General features: G+C 42.0%; 3 protein-coding genes across 3 annotated transcripts; 2 read left to right on the forward strand and 1 right to left on the reverse strand.

Moving 5' to 3' along the window:
- Positions 1-932: 932 nt before the first annotated feature.
- Positions 933-11,487, forward strand: epyc (epiphycan). Its single transcript, XM_088406580.1, has 10 exons — positions 933-1,051; positions 3,765-3,954; positions 7,612-7,777; positions 8,006-8,689; positions 8,838-9,032; positions 9,274-9,393; positions 9,540-9,698; positions 9,773-9,975; positions 10,059-10,154; positions 10,705-11,487. Exons 2-10 carry the CDS (start codon positions 3,772-3,774, stop codon positions 10,873-10,875), a joined length of 1,977 nt encoding a protein of 658 aa, XP_088262706.1. The 5' UTR covers positions 933-1,051; positions 3,765-3,771; the 3' UTR covers positions 10,876-11,487.
- A 677-nt stretch (positions 11,488-12,164) lies between these two features.
- On the forward strand, positions 12,165-15,877 carry psmc2 (proteasome 26S subunit, ATPase 2). Its single transcript, XM_088406578.1, has 12 exons — positions 12,165-12,345; positions 12,673-12,710; positions 12,800-12,881; positions 12,985-13,084; positions 13,398-13,529; positions 13,612-13,684; positions 13,777-13,872; positions 14,780-14,944; positions 15,032-15,119; positions 15,189-15,391; positions 15,454-15,550; positions 15,621-15,877. The coding sequence occupies exons 1-12, from the start codon at positions 12,276-12,278 to the stop codon at positions 15,776-15,778; spliced, it is 1,302 nt and encodes a 433-aa protein (XP_088262704.1). The 5' UTR covers positions 12,165-12,275; the 3' UTR covers positions 15,779-15,877.
- slc26a5 (solute carrier family 26 member 5) lies at positions 15,844-23,827 on the reverse strand. Its single transcript, XM_088406573.1, has 18 exons — positions 23,664-23,827; positions 22,984-23,193; positions 22,532-22,671; positions 22,222-22,332; positions 21,321-21,496; positions 21,051-21,215; positions 20,730-20,965; positions 19,791-19,938; positions 18,981-19,094; positions 18,832-18,909; positions 18,548-18,643; positions 18,384-18,490; positions 18,242-18,311; positions 18,078-18,170; positions 17,435-17,527; positions 16,785-16,991; positions 16,619-16,673; positions 15,844-16,377 (listed from the first exon to the last, which is right to left on the reverse strand). The coding sequence occupies exons 2-18, from the start codon at positions 23,157-23,159 to the stop codon at positions 16,250-16,252; spliced, it is 2,193 nt and encodes a 730-aa protein (XP_088262699.1). The 5' UTR covers positions 23,160-23,193; positions 23,664-23,827; the 3' UTR covers positions 15,844-16,249.
- Between the last annotated feature and the right edge of the window lie 193 nt (positions 23,828-24,020).

The following is a 24,020-nucleotide window of genomic DNA, read 5'->3' on the forward strand; positions in this document are numbered from 1 at the left end:
GATGATTCATTTAAAGGGTTTAGGAGCATTTCCTATTATATTTTACGTGATGCACAGTATTGTGATTATTAGGCGCTAATGTAATTCTACTATGTATTTTTTATGGTTTTTGGTGCATTTTTAGAATTTATTCATGTTCATTTAAAGGATTTAGGTGCATTTTGGGGAGCTTGGAACGGATTAGGCGATTTACATGTAAAAAGCAGCTCTACTTATGAAAGATTCACATAACCACTTCCGGAGCTAATCCATTTTGTAAGTAAAGGTATCTCTATGTACAAAAGCAGGATGCATTTTCTATTCCAGATTCATTCCCACAGTGTCCGGTCGAGTATTCTTGGTGGTTCTTTACCTTTGATTCCAGATCAGATAGTTTTCATCCAGGACGACATTTGCAAGGTTTCCAGCTGAACTCAGATCAGCTGTGAGGAGATGCGGGGGGACTTCCTCTCGACTCCATGCTAACGGGGGCTCATCACAGAGGTTCCATTGTGTGCACAGGCCGGCGGATCATACCTGCATGCACATACGCACACATACAGAGATGAAACGCCAAGTTCCAACTTCAGGAAGTGAAATATTTTTGAGTGTCGTAGCAAAATAAAGGATACGCGTGTCGTAGCAAAATAAAGGATACGCTTGTCAAGGATCAAATCTGCCAGGGGGGGTTCTCCTGGTTTTTGTGTTTGATGTCTATGTGTAACGATATGCGCCTATTTGGGATGGGGTGCCCAGCCCACCTCCCCTACTCCAACCGAGTGACCAAAAGCAACCTGCTCCGGTCCAATCAGCCTCAGTGCCTACCTTCACACGTAAGCGGCAAGGGCACTCAAGTTTGCCGGACCCTACACATGCACGCACCACATACACACTTGTGACACCCGGACACACTCGTTGGTCCACAACCGAACCCCCCATCCCCCCCTCCCCTCCTCGCCACCCGCCCTCGTCGAGCTACCTCTGCACGACCTCTCCGCCATTGGCCGAGTTGCGGAGCCCTCAGCATCTCCATCGTGGCTGAAGGGAGCATTCGGGAGAGCGGGAGACACAGGTAAGCGTCCTTGCGGCGGCGAGCTTCGTGATAAGAATGGAGGGGGCCGCAGGGGGCTCCTCAAAAACTCATGGATTTCAGTTGGGGGGGCACGACAGGTGACGGTTTTTCTTGATCGTTGGGATGCTATGGATGGCGATTTTATGACCTTCGTGGTGGATGTATCAAGATGCGTTTCAATCTGGTAACCTTAGGGAAAATGTGTTAACTATGGCGCAATCTTCTAAGCCTGGGAAAGCGACAGGTGCATTGCACTGAATGTTGGTTTTATGACCATCACGGATGTACGCTGGTTTGTTTTCGAATGCTTGGTTTTGAAGGAAAAAAAAAAGGCTTCGAGAACTTTGCCGTTTTTTCAAGCCCATTCGGTTGAGTTTGGAAAAGCTTCGTGTGAAAGTTTGTTATCCTTGGTGATTATGATGCATTATTGATGTTGATGCATAAGAAGGTTTTTACTGTCTGAAGCGAAGCCATTTAGTTGAGATTGATGAGTGGGATGCTTTGAATTGTGGTTTTCTGATCGCCGTTCATTTGACTTTGGGTGCTTGACTTTTGCTGGTTCGTCTTTACGGTGACCCCAATTATGCAAATTCAGTTGGAACGCTGGGTGAAAAATTGCTTTCTTTGATTTTGGTTGATCACATTTTGGAATCTTAAACGGGCTTGCAAATTTATATTTGCAAAAAAAGTGGGGTTTGGTTTTATGATCTCCCTGACGGAAGTGCGAGAATAAACTTTGATTGATTTTAACGTGGTTTGGGATGCAGATGCGGATCAGAAAGCAATTAGCATTGCTACACTAATAGCTTTTCTTTTATCTGAAAATTTGCGGGATGCTGATAGGTAGCATAGGAAAATTGGTTAGGGCTACTTCGTTTATCACTGTCATCATCAAGAAACGTGCAGATTCTTATGCTTTGTACAACGATCGGGTGTCTCTCTCTTTCTCCGAGACAGTGCGCATCTGTGAGTCTTTCCAAGTGTGTGTGTCCTATGTGTGTGTGCTTGTGTGTGTGTTTCCTTGCCGCCCAAAAAGCTGACTGCCATCCTGTCCACAAACCTCGGTGGAATTTGGAGTTTGAGTGCTGAGACAGGCAGTGACCAGGCGCTCATAAAGGCCCTCTGTGAAGGGCCAAGGGGTCGAGCAAATCTTGAACCGGACCCCTCCTCCCTCTCGTCCCTCCTGTTCGCACTCTCTCCGTCTAACCCTGAGGGCCAACATCTTGTCCGTGACTCTCTCTCTCTCTCTCTCTTTTTTTTCTTCTTCTTCTGCTTCTTCCTCCCTCGCGCTCCATTTCTCTTCCCCGGCCCGGAGGACTCTGGAGATTCTTTTTAACCTCTTACACTGCACCTGTCATGCCAATAAATTCAGGAGTCTATGCAAGCTAAATAATAGCTTATTATGCGCAAATCTCCCGATCATCAAAAATGCCTTAACTCAGATCGGGATACAAACAAGAATGAACCAAGGAATCCAAAGTAAACAGGAGCAAAAAATGTGCTCTTCAGTGGATTCCAAGCCAAACCTAACATTAGCCCAAAAAAATACAGTTTTCTCCCCTATGTCAATGGTATTTGCTCCCTAAAATTTAATAAGCACTGACTTGGCTTACCCGCTTGACAAGTTCATGTTCAAGTTATACCCACGCACACAGAAAACACAAGTCCCTTATATCAGGGGTCCCTAACCTTTTTATTACCACGGACCGGCGAATATAAAGTGCACATGAAATATAAGCTCAGCACTACTGACAAATTAACGGGAGCACTCAGCTTGAGTCACGATTTTTTTTTTTATGGCTGCCTCCTCAAAATGTTCAAAAATGTACACAAATTACAGTGATTAAATTCCAAATGATATTCGTTTCGACACAAAACATCAATTGGATGCAAATAAGTATTGATTAATGCAAAACATTTGCATAGGCTAACATATACCAAAGGGTAATACAGTAGCTGGCGCCAACGAAAATGCTAACAGGCAAAACGCATACATGCTAACATTAGCTAGCGCGTCATCAGCAAACAGACTCAATTTTGGGCATATTCTCATCAATGACAACATTCTTACAAAGAAAGTACTGTACAACTTACAGACACTCGTAGGCTGGATTTCACAGAGAGACACATTTGTCACTGCCACGCCGTCCTTCCTCACTACAAAATGTAACATCACCGGAGGCGGCGCCTATAAACAAAGATCAAGCCAAACAAAGCATAAATGAATGAGCTGTTCGAGGATAAAAATCCAAGGAAAAAACGACGTCAACTGACACACCATATATTTAGTTTTAAACATAAATGCCCCATAGAGGACAACCCCAAAACAAATCATAGTTCAAAACAAAATGACAACTTCAGTTAATAACCCAAGCCAAGTAGATTTGGTAACCACAAATAGGCGGTTTATTTACGGCATGTTTTTTCCCATGCATCTAGTCAATTAGATGCAATGATTAGCCTGTCTTAATCAATCTAATTAATCATTTGTTTGATTAGGAGGTTTTTGTCTCAACAGTAAATATTTCGATTTTAGTCCTCCATGACACCAGACCGATTATTCCTGTCTTAAATCCAAATAATTGTTTATAATAGTCGCAGGACAAGTAGTAGTCGTAAAGTCGAGTTGTCAAAATTGATGATGAATGAATGGCAATACATTGAAGGCGATTTGGATTTTACTCCAACTGCTTATATGATTTTTTTTCCAAAGGTGAACGATGAAAACGCTTGTGCGACTGGTACTAGGACTGCTCGTCCTCGATGCGGCGGCGGCCAACCCCCGGTTCTCCCGGCAAGCCGACCTGGACTCGTACGACGACGGCAACTACGACGTGGATGACATTAACTCCGAAAATCAGGAGTATGACTACGAGGACGGGCCGACCATCGAGGATCCCGAGGTGAGCTGAAAAGCGGGGATCCTAAATTCGTCGCAATGGAGAATTTGCGTTCGGGCGGCGGCGAAGTGGTTTGTATCGATCGCATGACTTTTGGGGGGAGCCGGTCGGCAGGATGAACCGCTTTCCAAAGCCTGGGTGCGTTTCCAACTTGAAAGACGAACAATTTCAGAATAAAAGAATCCGAGGCGATGATTGGCGGTTGTCATAAGCAACAATGACAGCTGATGCTTCCAGCGCTGCACTTCCCCCCTCCCTCCCCCTAAAAAACTGGATTCCACAACTGCTTTAGCTCAAGCCCAGCCGTCTGATGTGGCAGGCCTGCGAGGCATATGCTTCCATCCATCATGTGAATGTAGGCCACAGAAAGACGTGGGGAGTATAAGAGGGGGCGACTAAGCTGGGAGACCACGATGTCAACGAGTTTAAAAATGACTTCTACCCCCCGATTCCACGCAAATGAGATAGATAGATAGACAGACAGACAGACAGACAGACAGACAGACAGACAGACAGACAGACAGACAGACAGACAGACAGACAGACAGACAGACAGACAGACAGACAGATAGATAGATAGATAGATAGATAGATAGATAGATAGATAGATAGATAGATAGATAGATAGATAGATAGATAGATAGATAGATAGATAGATAGATAGATAGATAGATAGATAGATAGATAGATAGATAGATAGATAGGGCACTTGGTAAGAGGGGGGCGGGAGGGGGGGTAGTCTGTGGAAATATCCTATCCAGGAGAGAGTACAGATAGCAGTCGTTTTGGGAGCAGGCCGACAAGCAATGTGGTTGGCCTTGAGTCCTAAGATGGGGGTTGAAAACGAGGGAAAAAAAAAAACTCGACTTGTACACAGAGATATACGATAAATAAAAATTTTGAGGAAGTTTCCTCTCGAGAAGTTGAAATTCCGTGTGATTGGACAACTTTCAATCTTCAAACGATTAATCGGTCGTCAAAAACAGACAAAGAATATACGGTAAAGCTTTGGCCATCCACAGACGTTTTGGAGTATACCTTTAAGTGAAGACACGAGCTTTCCGACATATTTCGTCCATGTGAATCTATTGTCAAGGGATCAATGAAGCATGAAGATGAGCTCCATGCCTCTGGAATGCTGAGTCTAGACTTTCCACTTCCAAACTTTGTGTGTGTGTACGTGTGTGTGTGTGTGTGTGTGTAGTGCGATCAAGAGGGAGTAAAGGCTCATCGGCAGTGAAACTGGAGCAAATCTCCAGCCAGCTCTTAATAACCAACTTGAGTTTTTTTTTTTGTTTGTTTTTGATGGTCTACCACGACGCAATCTGACTCCTTGTGCAGGTTTTGTGCAGGAAAGATCTGGAATAACAATAATAATACGCACATCATATTACAGTGTAATGCAATGTTGAGAGTAATGTATTATATAGCTAATGTAATTACTTTATGCAGTAATGTAGTGTAACGCATTATACACACAAAAATAGTAGTATTTTACTCACTACAAACGGGAGCAACGCAATGCATTTTTAACCTAAAAGTGTTTTTTTTTTTTCACCAAATTTGCCAAAAACTCCGCAAGATCAGAGAGAGAAAAGTCCGGGGCAAAATGTTTACTTCCTGTTATTAGTATCTACTGCAGCAGAGGTGTCAAACTCATTTTTATCTTGGGCCACAGTGTAGTTCTAGTTTTTACACCTTCTGAAAACAGAGGCCACTAAAAACTGAAAAGGGGTATTAGTTACAAAAAATATGGAGATCTTACAATGTGTATGAAGATGAAGCATACAAAAACTCACGTTAAACGGGACGTTAAACACAAAAACAATGATGTAGGCTAGCTGCTAACGTTAGTCTCGCCAAAACCATCTATTATTAAAACATATGTCCCTAATCTAGCTGACTGAACTCGAAATTAAATATTAACTTTGAAATTGTGGAATGCACTAACTGTTTCTACCCAGAGCAGGACTAAATAATGATGTAATAAATATTCCTATTTTAATATCATAAATATATTAATATGCAGCATAGTTACCTTTGCTATTATCGCATTTTTACAATTTTCGTACAGGAAGGGCTGAGGCCACTGAACGTTTTGAGGGGTTGAAATTAAATATATATTTGTATTTGACGACTGTTACGACCCTTTCAAAGTCAGCCCTTTTCCTCAGTGAAAAAAAAATTGTTTTTTTTTTTGCGAGACTCAAAAAATGCAAAGACAACTTGAAATATTAGCTTTGTGTTTTTGGTATGCCCATGCAAACTTTATTTTGGAAACTTTTGTCTGCTCTGGAAGCCACAAATATTCTGTCAAGAGCATTACGCTGCATATGAATGATATTAAGTCTTTTCAAAACCAGTGCAGCTTTTCCCTCAGCTGAATGCTTCCAGTGACTATTAAAATATGTAGCGGGCCAGCTACATACTGTTTGGCTTTGACATTGAGCGTCAGTATTCCCATGCTGTTTTTTCTGCACGTCTGCTTGCCAGCTTTTCGCCTCTTCTTCCCCCCTGGGGGAATATGTTTGTTTTGGGGGGGGGAAAAAAGGGGGGGGGGGGGGGGGGGGGGTCAGTACTTTCAAAGGCCTGCCTTGTTGCATCCCGCACTGTCATCCTGCCAAAACTCTAAAACACTGGGATAACTCTTAATTGCTCCAATTTAAGACTTATTACGATCCTACATAGCTTCGCTTTGTTTGATTTTTATAGATTTGATATGACAGTTTTAAATACGTAGCAAAATAAAGATTCGTGTAGCTACCGTGTGTGTCTTGGTTCCATAAGGACCATTGAGTGGTCTTTTTACTGCCTATGTTTAAATGTCAGGTATTACCTGTGCTGTGTGGTGTGTGGGGGTTTACTGCCACCAAGTGGAGAAGAATTGAACTGCAGAGTTATGAAAACGTCTCATCGTAATTTCACGGTCTTTTTTTTTCTTTTTGCAGACATTAAGAAAAAAAATTATGACTAGTAAAGTTTGAAGGTTAATGAGAAATATAATTACTAATATCATTTCATTTTGGAGTGACAGAGATGGCATAGCACTCCTTTCAAAAATGCTTCGGGCTGATTGCAAGGAACTTGGCAAAAAAATAAAAATAAATCGAAAAAATATAGATGATAACAATAAATCGAAATAAATGAGAAAATAAAATATTTTATTTAGTAGTTATTTCTGTCAAATGTATTTAGTATGAATGAAAATAAATAAATAATAATAATAGCACTTTTTCCATCCAAAATGCTTTGCACCTGTTGCAGGGTATTTAGCTGAAAAATACCAAATAAATAAAAGTCTATAAATAATAATAATAAATATTAACAATAAATAAATCTTATATTTTATTGATTATTTAATAAATAACCAGAATAAATAAAAAGTAAAACATATTTATTATATAAATTATATCAATAAAAATATGCATGGATATAAATATAAATAAATTAAAATTATGATACTAGAAATATAATAATAAATAAAAAATAAAGGGGGTTAAGGTAAATAAAGGTTGAGAGCCACTATAGTATAGTCTAGTATTGTATAGTATAATTCAGTACAGTATAAACGAAAGGATTGTGATCCCCACAACCACCGCACGAGTTTAATTGTTTCCAAGACGTGGCATTCGGGCGTCAGAGCTTTTGCCTTCTCCTCAGATAGAGATTGGCACCCTGGCCCCACCTGACTACAACTACCCGATGCCCGAGGCCTCGTTGGAGGAGCAAGAGGAGGAGGAGGAGGAGGAATTGCCCCTAAAGCCCCAGCTCACCCCTCAGGGTTCAGGAGGCTCCGGCGTTCTGATGGGCCCGGACACACAGAAAGGTCTGAAACGCCTCAAAGCAGTCCCAAACAGGAAGTTGCGTGATAGCTGAGGTTTTTGGAGGCTCTTGGAGTTGTGCAAGCAGCATCGGCCTTCATCAACAACAACTAATCGATTTTGGTCGTCTGCATCCTTGTGCATGCGTTCCATTTAACTAGCTGCTCATGGTTAAATGTGTCCTGTTTATTTGTGTCCTGTGTCCATTAATAACTAATCTTGTCTCTAACAAGAGGTGGAGCTGCGTCTGACGCCCATTGACATCCTTCATGTCTCCGGGGATTTTGGGGGCTCAGTGGGGTCCGGTGCCTCGGGAGCCTCCGGGGTTTCTGGGTCAGGAGGATCGGGAGACCTATTGGTCTCCGGTGCCTCGGAGGGGTCCGGTCATATTATCTTCATCTCTGGGGCTTCAGAGGAGATCCTTAGCAGCTCCGGGGGATCGGGGGAGTTTTTAGTCTCCGGTGATGTGGATTTCTTGATATCAGGAGATCTCTATGAATCCGGGGAGGCGTCTGGATTTGGGGAGCACTCCGGATCCGGGGACCTCCTGATTTCAGGGGATATCCCAGTATCAGGAGATTTCTTGATATCCGGTGATCTCTCTGGGTCCGGGCATCTCTTGATATCTGGAGATCTTTCGGGATCCGGGGATCTCTTGATATCTGGGGATACCGTGGGATCCGCAGCCTCCGGGTCCTCCGGAGACTTTGGCTCTGGAGGTTCTGGAATTCTTATTGAATTGGGATCAGGGGGTTCTGGTATTGTCAGTGAACCCCCTCCGGGCCCTGGAGGATCCGGGGACCAGTCTGGTTCTGGCTTCTCGGGAGACTTCCTGACCTCAGGTGCCTCTGGAGGCTCTGGGGTTTCTGGGGTCACTGATGAGTCTGGGGAGTCAGGGATAACATTATTACCTGGAGGTTAGTACTTGCGTTACTCATAACAATTGTCACCTTGGCCTGCTGTTTGGTCTTCACTGTGAGAGTGGTTAACAAGTTGACTGAATGTCCATACCACGTCTTATCCTCCCAATGTGTCCCCTGACCTCTCCACCTTGGCTCAAACAAGAGGTGGAACTGCCTCTTATTCCTACAACTTTGCCACAAGAGGTGTCAGGTACTTCAGGGGATTTCTCAGGAGTTTCAGGAACTTCAGGGGATCTTGGAGTCTCTGGAGACAAAGATGTCTCTGGAACCTCTGGTGTCTCTGCCTCCGGAGAACCCGAGGAACCTGATATAATTCTGATCCCTGACACTGATAAAGGTCAGTATCTAATCGAGGTCAAAGAACTATGCAAAAGTGTATTTGGATTTTTTTAATCGCGGTGCCAACGGACTATCTCATCTTTCTAACATTCAAACAACTTCCATTTAACTGTCGTTAAATGCAACGGTAACACTGCTAACTACTGCGGCAAACAGTTTTCCACTGATTGCCAGACTTGTGGTTCACGTCCATGCTCATCTAACCTGTTCCCTCAACGCCTAATCTTGTCTCTAACAAGAGGAGGGGCTGCTTCCGACACAAGAGACCCCTCAGGAGGGTACTGGTGGTGTAGAAACGACACTGGGCTCTGGCCTACCAGAGCCCGAGGAACCCGAAGAACCTGAGGTTGACGCGAAAGGTGAGCAAAGGAACGAAGAAAAGAAAAGGAAAGGACGTTTCAACATCAAACCCCGGTCGCAAAATGAGCCTGAAAGATGCATCTTATCTCTTACTGGATGTTCCGTTGCTCTACCACGGTATCTTCTCGCTCCTCGTGACTTTCAGGTATGCCCACCTGCTTGCTGTGCACATGCCTCGGTGGTTCGGTCTACTGTGATGACTTGAAGCTGGACAGCGTACCACCTCTGCCCAAAGACACCACTCACTTCTACGCCCGCTACAACAGGATCACCAAAATCAACAAGTCCGACTTTGCCTCCATGAGTATGTTCTTCACCCAAGGTCGCCGTGACCCGCTGACACAAAGATCTGACGGCGCGGGTCTCGTTCCGTTCCAGACAAGCTGAAGAGGATCGACCTGACGGCCAACGCCATCTCATCCATTGAAAGCAGGGCGTTTATGGGTCTGCCGGAGCTTGAGGAGCTGGTGATTCGAGAAAATCGCATTTCGCAGATGCCCGCCCTGCCGGAGACCATGACTCTGATCGACGCCAGTCACAATAACCTTGAATCCAAGGGTATTCCCAAAGAAGCCTTTAAGGTGTGTCTGTCGGAATCCGACACCGAGTAGAAATCCGTTCGTCCTCTGTAACTCGAGCTTCAAACATCCCGTGTGACATTCAGGACATGACCGGCCTGCTCTACTTGTACCTGACGGACAACGAGATAGACTACATCCCCGTACCTCTTCCAGACACTTTGCGATCCCTACATCTACAGGTAGGTTCTGCTTAGGTTTTAAAGTACTTTTTTTTTTTTTTTTAATGGGGTGCTTCTCTTGTAAGTTGTTTTTGTTTCTGCATGCTTTCTGGTTTTCTATCCCCAACACACCTGATTGAAATGATTAGCTTATTAGCAAGGTCTACAGGAGCTTCAAAATGATCCTGAATGATGAAAACATTTTTAAAACAACGCATTAAGCCACAGGTGTCAGACTCCAGTCCTGGAGGGCCGGTATCCTGCATGTTCTCTGGTGTTTTCTCCCCAACACACCTCATTCAAATGATTAGCTTAAAAATAAGCTTGAAAAAGATCCTAATCATTTGAATTAGATGTGTTTGAGAGAGAGAGAGAGAGAGGACTCAAAATGCAGAATACCGGCCACCTAGGACTGGAATTCCACACCTGTGGCTTTGTCCATTGTTTTAAAAATGTTTTCGCCATTCAGCAGTCCATCACTGACTAAATAAAAGTAGGATTCAAGCTAGCTAGCTGGCTGGGAGTAAGAACCTCTACATGGCGCTCATATTTCCCTGTTTCTTTCCCGCAGCGTAACAACATTCAGTCGATGCACGAAGACACCTTCTGCAACTTGCACGACTTCAACTACATCCGCAACGCGCTGGAGGACATCCGCCTGGACGGCAACCCCATCAACCTGAGCCGAACTCCGCAGGCCTACGTCTGCCTGCCCCGCATCCCGGTCGGAGACCTCGTCTAAAACACAAACATAAGCAGCGACCCCCATCACGCGCCCCTGTAAATATTGACCCGACAGGTACATGGGCCGTGCGGACTCCATCCACGTGCCGCTGGAATTTTTTTTTTGTTTTTTTGCGGTGAGCTACCACTCTGCCTGGATATCCACGATTCCATAAATGCGTGAGATGTGACTGACAATGCACATACACACCGCTGTAGCACAACTTGATTTAGGAGTTAAATTCAACCTTCAACTGAATGTTTCCGGTGTCTGCTCACAACTGGTCCTTTTTTTTTTTTTTTTTTGGTTTTGTTTCGTTTGTTTAAAGATGTTGGGTTTGTAAAGATGAAATATAAATATTAATGAAATCTTTTGGAAATGTAAACTTATTGAAGGCCGGAGCTCAATGGAAGGTGAGAGTTTGAGTATCTAATGCAATAAAAGACGCATTTTAAACACAAGTATGTGTTGCAATGTCTGTACTGTAATATGAAAAAGTTTTTCGCTATTCCCGAAGACTTTTGTTCATGATTTGGGAGAAGGGGCGTGGCTACGAACAATGCTAACAGCTTGCTACTGTGTGCTCTGTTTGGAATAACTTCATGAGTGAATAAAATTGTTTTGAACACCTCTTCCAAAATAAAAGTAGCTTTTAAAAAAAAAATGCTATTTCTCATTGTTTAAACCAGTTTTTCCAATGATGTCAATTCTTTTTTTCAGCCCAATCACAGCACTGAGCATTTTTAAATGAATATATTCCCCAAAACACAAATTAACAATGAGCTGGTTCGTGTTCCAACTAATTTGCTCTCAATTTAAAAACTAATCTTCCGAATAAATTAGATTTTCTGATTCCTGCATTTAGCTTCTGAAGTGTCTTGTACTGCCAGGGGTGCTCATAAGGTTGGTATATATATATATATATATATATATATATATATATATATATATATATATATATATATATATATATATAGCTTGTTTTAGCGATAGCCTGGAGCGGAAGTGACGTTGAGATAACTCACGCTCAGTTCAGTCTCAAAATTCGACCGGCTACACACTGCATAGGTGGCATTCAGAAAGAACACACAAACAGGGGGTGCTAATGACTACTTCGTCATTTCACGCAGAAAAAAATCCCAAACTGTTAATTCTTTTTCTCAGATATATTTTTGTTGTTTACTGAATCTATTGCTTAATTATTAATTTTTTATAAGATTTTAATAAAAAAACACGCTCCGAATGTGTACGGTCTGTATACGTAATATAATTGGTGCATCCAAAATAACGTTCCGACGTGTACTTCCGGTCCGGGAACGGAAACGCAAAGATGCTGTGTAATTCTCCAAACTAGCTCTTACAGCATCTCCGTGTGATTATTCAGAACAAAACAAAACAAAATAAAATCCAAATTAAATATGCCGGACTATTTAGGAGATGATCAGAGAAAGACAAAGGAAGATGACAAGGATGACTCTCCAATCCGAGGTATGTTTTAGGAAGCAGCCACCGTTGTTAACTAGATTTTTTAAACGTTAGCTGCCTTGCTAATGCTAGCGCTGATCGAAACCGACGAGAAAACAAAACAAACAGAAAATGTCATGTCTGGAGAAATTGTGTTTGCTTGCTTGAATAAAAAAATATGGAAGTGTGTGTGTCATGGATCGAATCGAAATAGCATCCAAATGTGGAATTATATTGTCAAAAATATTGTCAAAGTGAGCATGCATATTTTACTTTTACGTTTCAATACAAATCCAATGTCCCAGTACCTACCATGATTATTCCTTTACGTTGTGCTTATTTTGCGTGCAGCTTTGGATGAAGGAGACATCGCTCTGCTGAAGACATATGTGAGTGCCCACCCTGCAATGAAACGAAGTTGTAGTCATCCTTAAATGTTTATTTTAGTGCACATCCTAAAACTGTTTCGCATCACTAGGGTCAAAGCACCTACTCCAGACAAATAAAACAAGTGGAAGATGACATCCAACAGCTGCTTAAAAAAATCAACGAGCTTACAGGTGAATGAAAATTTGCATCTAAATTAGATACTATATGCTTTAATGCTTAAAGTGTATACTGCATCAGTATACCAAGTACAATGGTGTTTTCTGGCTGTGATAGGTATTAAAGAGTCAGACACCGGGCTGGCGCCGCCAGCTCTCTGGGATCTGGCCGCTGACAAACAGACCCTTCAAAGTGAGCAACCTCTACAAGTTGCAAGGTATGATCGCATGAATAAATCAGAATAATGAGAGTTGGGGATATGACAAGACTCAAATCACACAATACGAGATGTCTCTTGAGCTAGAGTCCACGAGATGAGACTATGAGAGTATGTACTATAAAATAATTTATCCAGTATCCAGCATTTATTTTGAAGCTTTGGGTGACCTTAATGTAGCGTTTTAATCTCGTGAGATTTCCTCCTATGATTTGTCATCCAGTCCCTTATGAAAGTATCTACTGTAAAATTTGGATTATAAGATGCAACTTTTTGCCCGTGTGTCTGAAGCCTTTTAATCCGATTTGGACAGATGCACAAAGATTATCAACGCCGACTCCGAGGACCCCAAATACATCATCAACGTCAAGCAGTTTGCAAAGTTTGTGGTGGACCTTAGTGATCAAGTGGCCCCGACTGATATCGAGGAGGGCATGAGAGTGGGGTAGGCGGGAGAACAAAAAATCTGATTACCCAAGAGATCGATTAAGACTGACTGACACTGGCCAATTTGCTTGTAATTTCAGTGTTGACAGAAACAAGTATCAGATCCATATCCCTTTGCCTCCTAAAATTGATCCGACTGTCACCATGATGCAGGTACAAACACGTGGGCCAACATCTACATGCTTCGTAATTCAATACCAGTCTACCCCAAAATGAAAAGTAGCAACATCTTCCCTCTCGCGTAGGTGGAGGAGAAACCCGATGTTACCTACAGCGATGTCGGCGGTTGTAAGGAGCAGATCGAAAAGCTGAGGGAAGTGGTTGAGACCCCCCTGCTCCATGTGAGTTTTTCGCCTAATAAACTGGATTACGTGATCCAAAGCTATTACCCGATAGGCACGTCAGTTCAGAAAGGAGACACGAAAATGGAAGAGCGTGTGAAGGTTATCGGTCAGATGAATATTCGTGTTACCTTGAAAATAAATAAGGCCCCGACGGCACCTTTCGATAATATTGGAAGAAGGTGTTTAAAACCCACAGAAGCAGCTCAAGTTTAGTTTACCACATCAATGCGAAGCACCCAGCTGCCTAACAATAACGAGAAATGTTAATGTAAAAAAAACTAACTATAAACTGGAGAACGCTCCAGAAATGAGCAAGTCTGCAAGGGACCGAAGACGAAGTGTCGTTTTAATATGATTTTCTGATTATTTGTAATGATTGACAAAAGAAAACAGCACCATTAAAAGGAAGTGCTTTGGGCAAGTCTCAGACAGACCAGACGTTAAGCACAAATTGCCTGTGCTACCTTTAACTGGAAATACTTCAATTTTTCCCTGTTGATGTACAAGTGTTAACGTGTGCATGTTACAAATTTGGGAGCAACACTAAAAACGTCCACAAGAGGGCGCCCTAAGTTTAAACCAGGGGTCACCAACTCCAATCCTTGAGGGCACCTATCCAGCATTTTTTTTTGTTTTCAGTGTAACCCTCCTCCCCTGCACCTGATGCAAATTATCATGATCATTTTGGTGCTCCTGCAGAGCTTCTTGATGAGCACATCCTATGAATCAGGTGCAGTGGAGGAGGGTTACACTGAAAAAATGCTGGATAGGTGCCCTCGAGGACCGGAGTTGGTGACCCCTGGTTTAAACCTAACTCAGACAAGGTCACATCGGCTAATATGCGGTATCAGAACTTAATAATAATAATAGTTTGAGGGGTCATTTGAGCGTTTTCTCTCACCAGCCTGAGCGGTTCGTCAACTTGGGGATCGAGCCTCCAAAAGGCGTGCTGCTGTTTGGACCACCCGGTACTGGAAAGACCCTGTGCGCTCGTGCGGTGGCCAACCGGACGGACGCCTGCTTCATCAGAGTCATCGGATCTGAATTGGTGCAGAAGTATGTGGGGGAGGTAAGAGAACAACAACAAAATATATATATACTTTTTAATAATTGTTAATCATTATATATAATAACAAAAAAAAATGTTTGTTTTTAGGGAGCCCGGATGGTTCGAGAACTCTTTGAGATGGCCAGAACCAAGAAGGCCTGTCTCATCTTTTTTGACGAAATTGATGCCATTGGAGGTATGGGGTGCCGTTGAAGTTGTGATCAGGAAAATAATAATGCTTTAAAAAAAAAAAAAAAAAAATCAGGTGCACGTTTTGACGACGGCGCCGGCGGAGACAACGAGGTGCAGAGGACCATGCTGGAGCTCATCAACCAGCTGGATGGTTTTGACCCGCGCGGGAACATCAAAGTTCTGATGGCCACCAACAGGCCCGACACCCTGGACCCCGCCTTGATGAGACCCGGTCGTTTGGATCGCAAAATTGAGTTCAGCTTGCCCGATCTAGAGGTGAGGTCGTACAAGTTTGAGTCGGGGCTTTTTAAAACTTCTTCCAATTTTTTGTTTTGAAGGGTCGCACACACATCTTTAAGATCCACGCTCGCTCCATGAGCGTGGAGAGAGACATTCGCTTTGAGCTGCTCGCTCGCCTCTGTCCCAACAGCACAGGTAAAACAGCCTACAGGCTTGAAACCATTTGGCAAAATTGTAATTCCTTTTTTTTTTTCTTTTTCGCCAGGCGCCGAGATTCGCAGCGTGTGCACGGAAGCCGGCATGTTCGCCATCCGAGCTCGCAGGAAGATCGCCACAGAGAAAGACTTCCTGGAGGCCGTCAACAAAGTCATCAAGTCCTACGCCAAGTTCAGCGCCACCCCCAGATATATGACCTACAATTAAGCGTCCTTTTTTTTTTCTTCCCTCTTGTAGACAAACTTAAGAAATAACGTCTTTTTTTGTTGTCAGATGTTAAAAATAAAAGTTTATTCCATGAGTGCAGATATTCGGGTTTTCTTTCTAGAAAACATTTGGATAGTCAGCAATGTCATTATACAACATTTCTCAAAATATGAAAACACAGTTTAGTCGAGATGCAACAAATCTCCCTACTCAACTCATTTACTGCCAATGACGTCTGTAGACATCAAAAAATCATTTTAACGGGCTGGCAGCGATCAAGCTGATGTTCAACCTATTTGCAGCTGTTTAACACATAACACAGCACACATATCCAGCACAATGCAACACTGCAGTAACAATAAAGACATCTGTCTTCAGGATGGATTTGTTCAATCCAGGGCATTTCACACGAGCCCTTGAGTGCTTTGTAAGAGTGCAAAAAAAAAAAAAAAAACAATCACTGCAGTCATATCAGCATGTGACATTTGGAGAGGAATGTTGACAGTGCAACACAGCATCGTGAATGGTGGGGAAAACCATCTTAGGGCTAATAACTCCAGTGAAGAACTGTAGCTGGTCCAGTTCAGACAGCAGACTTCCTAGTTGAGCCAAGAAGAAACGTATCAGATCAAACAACTATTACTCGTTCACTGCCATTGACGGCTAAAGACGTCAAAATACCAGCAGTTTGTTTATGAAGCTGTGGTTTTCAAATGGGGGTACGGGCACCTCTGAGGGTACTTGAGATTTTAAATAAACATGCGGAAATCCCTTTAAAAGTATTTTTCACATCACATCTCAAAATATACTGTCCTATCAATATTTGCCAGAATTACTTACTGTTGCAGCCCGCTATGACAATTCGAACATCTGCTGCCGCATACTCCTTAACCACCTGCGGAGATGGATGGTGGCTTTTGAGCTGCTGGCCTACGTAATTTTGATACGAGTCACATTCTTCTAGACGCGGCGTACAAAATATTCTTGAAAAGGTGAAACGAAGAACCTGTTTGATGGCTTTGGCTCCCACAGAGTCAATAAAGCAAACGTGAGTCCAGTCCAGGATGATGGAGTGGACGGAGCCCAGAGATTGAAGGAAGGCAACCTCTTCGGGAACGGTTTCTCCTCGACCCTCTCTGACGCGCCCGTTGGTCTGATCGCCGGTCGGTTTGCTAAAAGACAAAACCTCGTGCGTCGCGCCTCCTTCCGTGTCCTAAGAAGAAAAACAAAAGCTGAAGACCTGAACCTGAAGTTCATTGCAAGCCCGGTAAAAAAATCCCAAAACATGCGGGATACCGGCTCTCGAGGACTGGAGTTCAACACCATCGCTTTTTAACAGCTACTTAAAGGGCCAGGGGGCCCTTATCAAGATCTCCGAACGGGGCCCATTTGCATCTTGTTCCCTCTCTAATTAGTAGTATCAGTAACTATTTTGTGCCTAAAATAAAGATAGTTTTATTACGGAAAAGCTTCCTTCCCTTCTCAGCCATGAAAACAAGAGTTTCAGTCCTGTCAGCATTGACGCAATCCAGCACAGTACATGACACAGTCGCTATTGCGCAAGTAAACAGACTTGCAATGCATATTCGACCGGTGCAAACATGTTACTCATACTTAGAAAAAAAAAAAAAAACACTAAATAGTCAGTAAACAGACCTCAGAATTTTTGGGGGGTGAGTATGTCAGATTGCTGTTTTGTTTTTTCTGAGCTTTTCTGGCAGCTTGGATGTGTTCTGGATTGACGCCCGTCTGTCAAAATAAATAAGACAAAGGTGAGCTCAAAAACGTATTGCAAATGCAGCCAGGTTGACCGACAATAACTTCTTTCTGGAAATATGCAGAACTGATATTTATTATATCACATTCACCCAGTAGTTAAATGAGGTTTTGGTATTATTCATTTATGATTATACATTTGGACAAAAGAAGGAAAGTCAAACAGTTGTTTGACAATTGTAGTTTATATTATTACACAACATGTAAATGTTGACCTTTTGTTAATATCTTGCACTTAATAATATTCAAAAACACAAAAACAAGTTAATGAAAATTCAAAAGTAGCCTTTTCTAATGAATAAATAATTAATTAAATCCCATAAACATACATTTACATCTAAAGAGATGACTTTGCATTCCCATTCATTCTCAAAGACGTATATTTACGTCTTTGGGATTGAATGAGAATCCCGCAGACATTTCTTCCTTTCTTTTCCGGTATTAGCGTGAAAAAGGGTCTGAAAATGTCCGTCAATGATGAGTTTAAACTCATGGAATTTCAAAACCAAGCACCGGGACTTACCTTCTCTTTGAGAGCGCTCACATAAAGGTCACTGTTGGCAAAGTAGATTGACGAGTTGGAGTGGAAAATCTTAATCCCCTCACATTCCGCCGCCTTGGAACAAGACAAATCACAGACGGTCACTCTTGAAGGTCATTGCTGGCAGCTCTCCTCTCTCTACTAACCTCTTCGTAATCGTCCACATTATAGTAAAGTCCCGTGGCGGAAACCTGCCCAAGAACGGCATTTTTGGGGCTGCGGGACAAAACGATTGAACCTGAATCACTCGGACCACAGGAAATAACGTGTTTATGAAAATATACTGACTTCTGTGTTCTGTAGATGACTGTCAGTAAAGCAAAGGTTATGGCGGAGAGAAGGCCATAATCCAAGCCCAAAAGCACAGATGCCGCAAACGTCACCAGCCAGATGGCCTGGAAAATTTTCATAATGAGTTTGTCCATGTATCTTTTTTTTTTATTCTCACTAACCAGTTCAATCTTGCTGGTTCTCCATAGCGCCGGGATGTCTCGGAACTGTTTGAACATCCCCAGCAGGTTGACCATGATGATGGCTGCCAATGCGGTCTGAGACACAGAAAAGGCAAAAGAAAAAGACTGATTATTCATATCCACTGAACTCATCGACCCTGTAAAAATGTCTACTTGGCGTCTGAAGCAGAGGTCAACAAGTGCATTTTTCAATTATTTGTGTACACGCACACACGTTCGTTGCAGCACAAACAAAAAAATATGACATCGCTTCCTCGGCTCACCTGTGGGAGGGGCTCAAAGACAAAACCGATGGCGACGATCACCAGGAACACCAAGAGGGAGCCCAGCAGTCCGGCAATCTGAAGCAAGCAAACAAAAATGGCGTTTGACGTCAATATTGCAAAACGATTGTGCTGATTTCAGCAATTACCTGCGTTTTCCCTCCCGTGCTCTCTTGCACCAGGCTCCTTGACATGGAACAAGTGATGGTGAACGTTTGGAAGAAAGAACTGATGAAATTACACAGGCCGAGGGCAATCAGCTCCTGCAAAAAAAAAAAAATTAAAAAATGGCGAATTCTGTTCTCATATAGTGGGGGTGGCCCACTATATATATTTCAGGGAAAAGGTTTTGTTTTTGCAATGTGTAGTGTAATGTGTAAGGTGTAAATCTGTATAAACATTGTAAAAAATAGTTAACAGTTGTTGAAAGATGATTTATATTGCAGGTTACATTTTTAGGTATTATTTAGAGTGGGGATGGGGGGGCTGGAAAGGGGCTTTGCAAAAAATGATAGAGAAGCACTGATTTACATGTATATAAAATCATTTTAGGCCTTGCAAATGACATAATATTCATTTTGACTTCAAATGAATATTATTTTAATAGAGATATGTGAAAGAAAATTGGCCCTCCTAATCTGGGGGTTGAAAATGAGGGAAAAAAACTCAACTTGTACTGTGAGAAATACGGTAAAATGTTGCTTAATTTTTAGGATGGACTATGAATGATCTCCACAATCAACATACAATGCAGAGTCCAGTCTGACAAGTCTTTGTTTATACGGTAGAACCAACCCTCAGACGTTAGTTGTTGACATAATTTCAAGGGTGAACAAAAGTTTATGAACAAAGATGGTCCTGGACGCGTACACTTCAGACAAGAATTTTCCAAAATTTCTCTTGCTCCATTACAAAATATAATAACAACAAAATGTCAATATATCTTCAGCTTTCCGCACCTGATTACTGTCCACACTGTAGTTGTGCTTCAGGGCAAAAATTTTGGCCAGTGAAATTCCCATGGAGAAGCCTACAATGGCAATAGCGAAGGAATCGGTGATCAAAGAGCGTAACAGAGAGAAGTCAGGGATGACAGGTGGGAGGAGCCTGAGAACACACAAAAGGACGCTTGTAGCATTTTTGCACAGGTTAAACAGTTTATGTTAGAAGTTTGTTATATTTATTAATCAGGAGAACCAAATTTTTAAATTGTCACGTGCAATACAAAAAAATGCTACTCCTTTTACAATAACAAACAATATTGCAGAAAGTTATTCTTGGTTTCTGATTTAGAACGAGGAAGGAAAGTAAAAATGAATCAACAACTGATCGATGGTAAAATTAATACATGTTTTTGAGATGAAATTGTCCAAATACTAAGAATTTCAGCTTCTCAAAAACAACTATTCTTCCAGTTGGGTTCATTTTCTTGCGTGGAACCAATCTTTAAATCAAAACATTTGCTTTGGAAAACAATTATCATCGTTTATGGTATTTTCAGATGTGAAATCACTGAATTAGTTATGTTTTCTGCAAATAACGTCCTGTTTTTTTAAATAAAGGAGGAAATTGAAGGATACATTTTTATTTTATAGACAAAATAATCAAGAAATTCATTAGTGGCAGCCCTAGTTGAGCATATTTAATGATACAATTGAACATTTATTAGGTTTTCCCAGGAAATCCTACCTAAAAAAAATGACTTTGACATCCCGATAATAGATTGCAAACGCAGATCCTGTTAGGAAAACCTAAAAGGTCATAAATATCAACCATCAGGTCGGCTCAGATAAAACACGTGTATTTTCTTTCAGAAAAACATCAAATCTAAGAGGAAGACAGCTAATAGACGGCGTTTAACACTGAAGTAGAATTACGGAAGAAATGTGAACTCTTACCCAGTCGGTATCTTCCCAACGACATCAACATTATGATTGCCTGCCAATGTCATGCCATAAGAAACGCCGGTTGACACTATGACCACAATAATCTCTCCAGGAATGGGTATGGGCAGTTTTGTTTTGAATCGCTCGTTGAGGTATTTGATCGCGTACAGAAAGACGAGACAGACCAGGCCCAAACCGAGAGTGGGGATATTGGTACTTGTGATGACGCAAAGTACTGCCTTGATGCTCTGCGAAGAGAGAGGACCAAGGCGAAGGTTGATTTCAAAAAAATAATCTGAACGTATGGAGAAAGCACGTCCGTGAAAAACTCACAAATATCACGGAGAGAGGCCCACTGAATCGCTTTGTTTTCACTCCCAGCAGGTATTTTAACTGAGACACCACTACGTGCACGGCAGCGGCTGTCGTGAAGCCTCGCACCAGGGGCTCTGTGAGATAAATCGCCACAAAGCCGAACCTGAGAAGACCTAAAATAATCTGAAAGAAAGAAAGAGAAAAGTGCAGCCAAAAAATTTAATTTCGGATAAAAATGAACTGGAAAGAGTCAAAGTTCAAGTTGTGAATACGACATTCCACACTAACCTGAATGATTCCCACCAGCGTTGTGAGTACCACAGCCACCTGGACCCTCCTGGCTTCATGATCAGACGCGTTCAAGATGGCCGACATGTTCGATCCATTGGAGGATGCCACGTAAGTGTCCGGAACCTCCCTGACTGCGACACTTCCAATCATCAGGCTTATTACCGCAAACGTGCCTGCAGATCACAAATGAACAGACCTTGACGACTACCGTATTTTCCGCACTATAAGGCGCACCCTCGATTAATGACATATTTTAAATCTTTTTCCATATATAAGGCGCACCCTCGATTAATTACATATTTTAAAACTTTTTCAATCACAATATAGTAAGACTCAAAGTAATAAAAATAAATAATAATAAAAAAAATAATAACTCAAAAATAATAACTAATGTTTTTATAATTGATCATTCTATCGATTATTCTGTCGATTGAGCGAATAAAATTTGAATTTGTATAAAAGCATATTAGAAACCGTTTTTTCATGATTACAGTTTTTTTTAATGATTGTTATTTCTTGGAATCCATTTTGTATATGTATCATGGTGGTACAAGCGCTTATTTCCTAACATTGCAGTTTTGTCTTGATAATTACTACTGGAAACCGCAAAAACATGTCAAATCAAAAGCTCCTCTTGCCTTTTTATTTAGAAGCACCCCGGGTGCTCTCCCCGCTTCTGCCAAATGTGAAGAAATTATTTCCCTCCCAAGTCAGGAAACAAAAGCTCCAGTTCTTTGTTTAATAGTTGAACATGTTTGTTATCCTGGTTGTGGGAACTGAAATGTGTGGGAGAGCTCTGACATTTCACATCTTCCAAGAATCAAAAAGCTACAACATCTACATTCTGTCAAGTTCAAGTTAGTCTTTCATAAAGTAGTTTATGATTTTTGCTCCTCACCTATGGATATGTGTCTTGATGTGCCAAAGAAAGTGTAGAGCAGAACAGGGTAGAACGACGAGTACAGACCATAAACCGGCGGCACGGCAGCGAGCATAGCGTAGGCGAGACCTACAGTACAAAAGAGAAACAACCGGGTCAGTCAATTCATAAACAAAACCTCAGAGCTACAGAGATAGCAAAACTAAAGCGGCAGGTTGCGACAAGGAGCACCCCAGGAGTTGGCGCCGGGCCCCCAAACATTCTTTGTTATCGCAAATGAGTATCAAGTCTGCTGGGCAGTTCTGCTACAGGAATGCAGGCTGCTCACCTTGAGGGAGTTGCACAACTCCGGTGCTAAGACCTGAGACCACATCATGGAACAGGTATTCCCTGACGGGGTACTTTGGCAGCCATGTGAGAATAGGCAGGAAGCTTAGTACTGCCGCCTTTGTCCGCTGAGACGAACATCTAAGTACACAGACGAGATTTCATCACACAATAAAAAAAAATTGGGTATTGCATATCTATGAGCATCACATGGTGAATTTCTACATCACAGAGGAACTTCCTTGAATATTGCTTGTGAGTCATTTAATAGTTTTATTTTGCATGAGACAGTTTCGGTGGTGTTTCTTGGTGGAAATGGAAGTGGGGAATTTTTTTTTTCAAATTACAACAAAGTGGAGGCCGGCTAGCGTTGAGAAACAACTTGTTGTCAATATTGTACTTCTGCTGTGCATAACACCATAAACATTCAAATAATTTCTTGTATGGACTTACTGGAAGTAGAGTGCAAGTTTTTCTCGCAGGGTGGTGGAATTCTCCTTGCGGTGGAGAAGCTGTGACCTCAGATGGGCCTCGTCATAGACTGGACGCTCGATTTTGTATATCGGCAAATTATCTGCATCATCCACCTGTACAGCCGCCGTTGTTGCTGGTTCTTCTTTCGGCTCCATTAGTTATATTTCCTGCCTGTCTTCATTCCTTTGACTGACCCGTGCAAACGACACAGATGATGTTAGGCATCAGTCACATTTTCATTGATTCGCAGTGAATATGCGTTCGTTTGTTGTTTTTATTTGAATTGTGATTTTGGGGGGCAGCTGATGGTTCGTTTGGATATAATGAGTAAATATGTTTTGGATTTTGGATAGGACTTTGTATTTTTCTATTTATGAAGGCTTCTGTGAATGCATTTATGAAGCTTGTCAAATCTATTTGTGCATTATGCACAAATAGAAACGTGATATGGTACGCGGATTTAGTTGGAAGTAAGCAGTATTTCTACTACTTAGTTAGCTAGCAATCATTGCATAGCGACATTAATAACATGACAATTTATGTTTTAGAATCCCAGCTGTACGAAATTAACTAATCTCAGCTGCATGCCCGGAAGACTTTTCTCTTACTTTCGTAATGTTAGCTAACGCAAATGTATAATAAAAAGGCAACGCTCTTACCTCCTTTCCTTCGGGTCTCGTTAGGATGCTGCGAGCCAAATGTGAACTTTAAGAATGACCTTCTGAGTTAAAGTTTAACAGGGATACCGTGAACAGAGGACAGAGAACGTGACTGAGGGCGTCAGGACTACATTAGCTAAATTACAAAGATCGCTTCCGTTTCGGTAAGTGAGCTACTCGAGTGCTGTTTACTGTTCACTTCCGGTCCACGCGACCAGTGTTCCCCATTACGTTGGAGCTTTCTAAATAATAATAATAATAAATATATTGGCTTTAGAAAACTATCACTACACTCTGTTTTCATGGCTGAAATATTTTATTTCAATGCGACGAGTTCGAGAAATTTGATCTTTGCTT

Source organism: Hippichthys cyanospilos, chromosome 22 (assembly GCF_059441005.1).
Source record: "Hippichthys cyanospilos isolate Australia breed blue-spotted pipefish chromosome 22, RoL_Hcya_1.0, whole genome shotgun sequence".
In the NCBI taxonomy this organism is placed as follows: domain Eukaryota; kingdom Metazoa; phylum Chordata; class Actinopteri; order Syngnathiformes; family Syngnathidae; genus Hippichthys; species Hippichthys cyanospilos.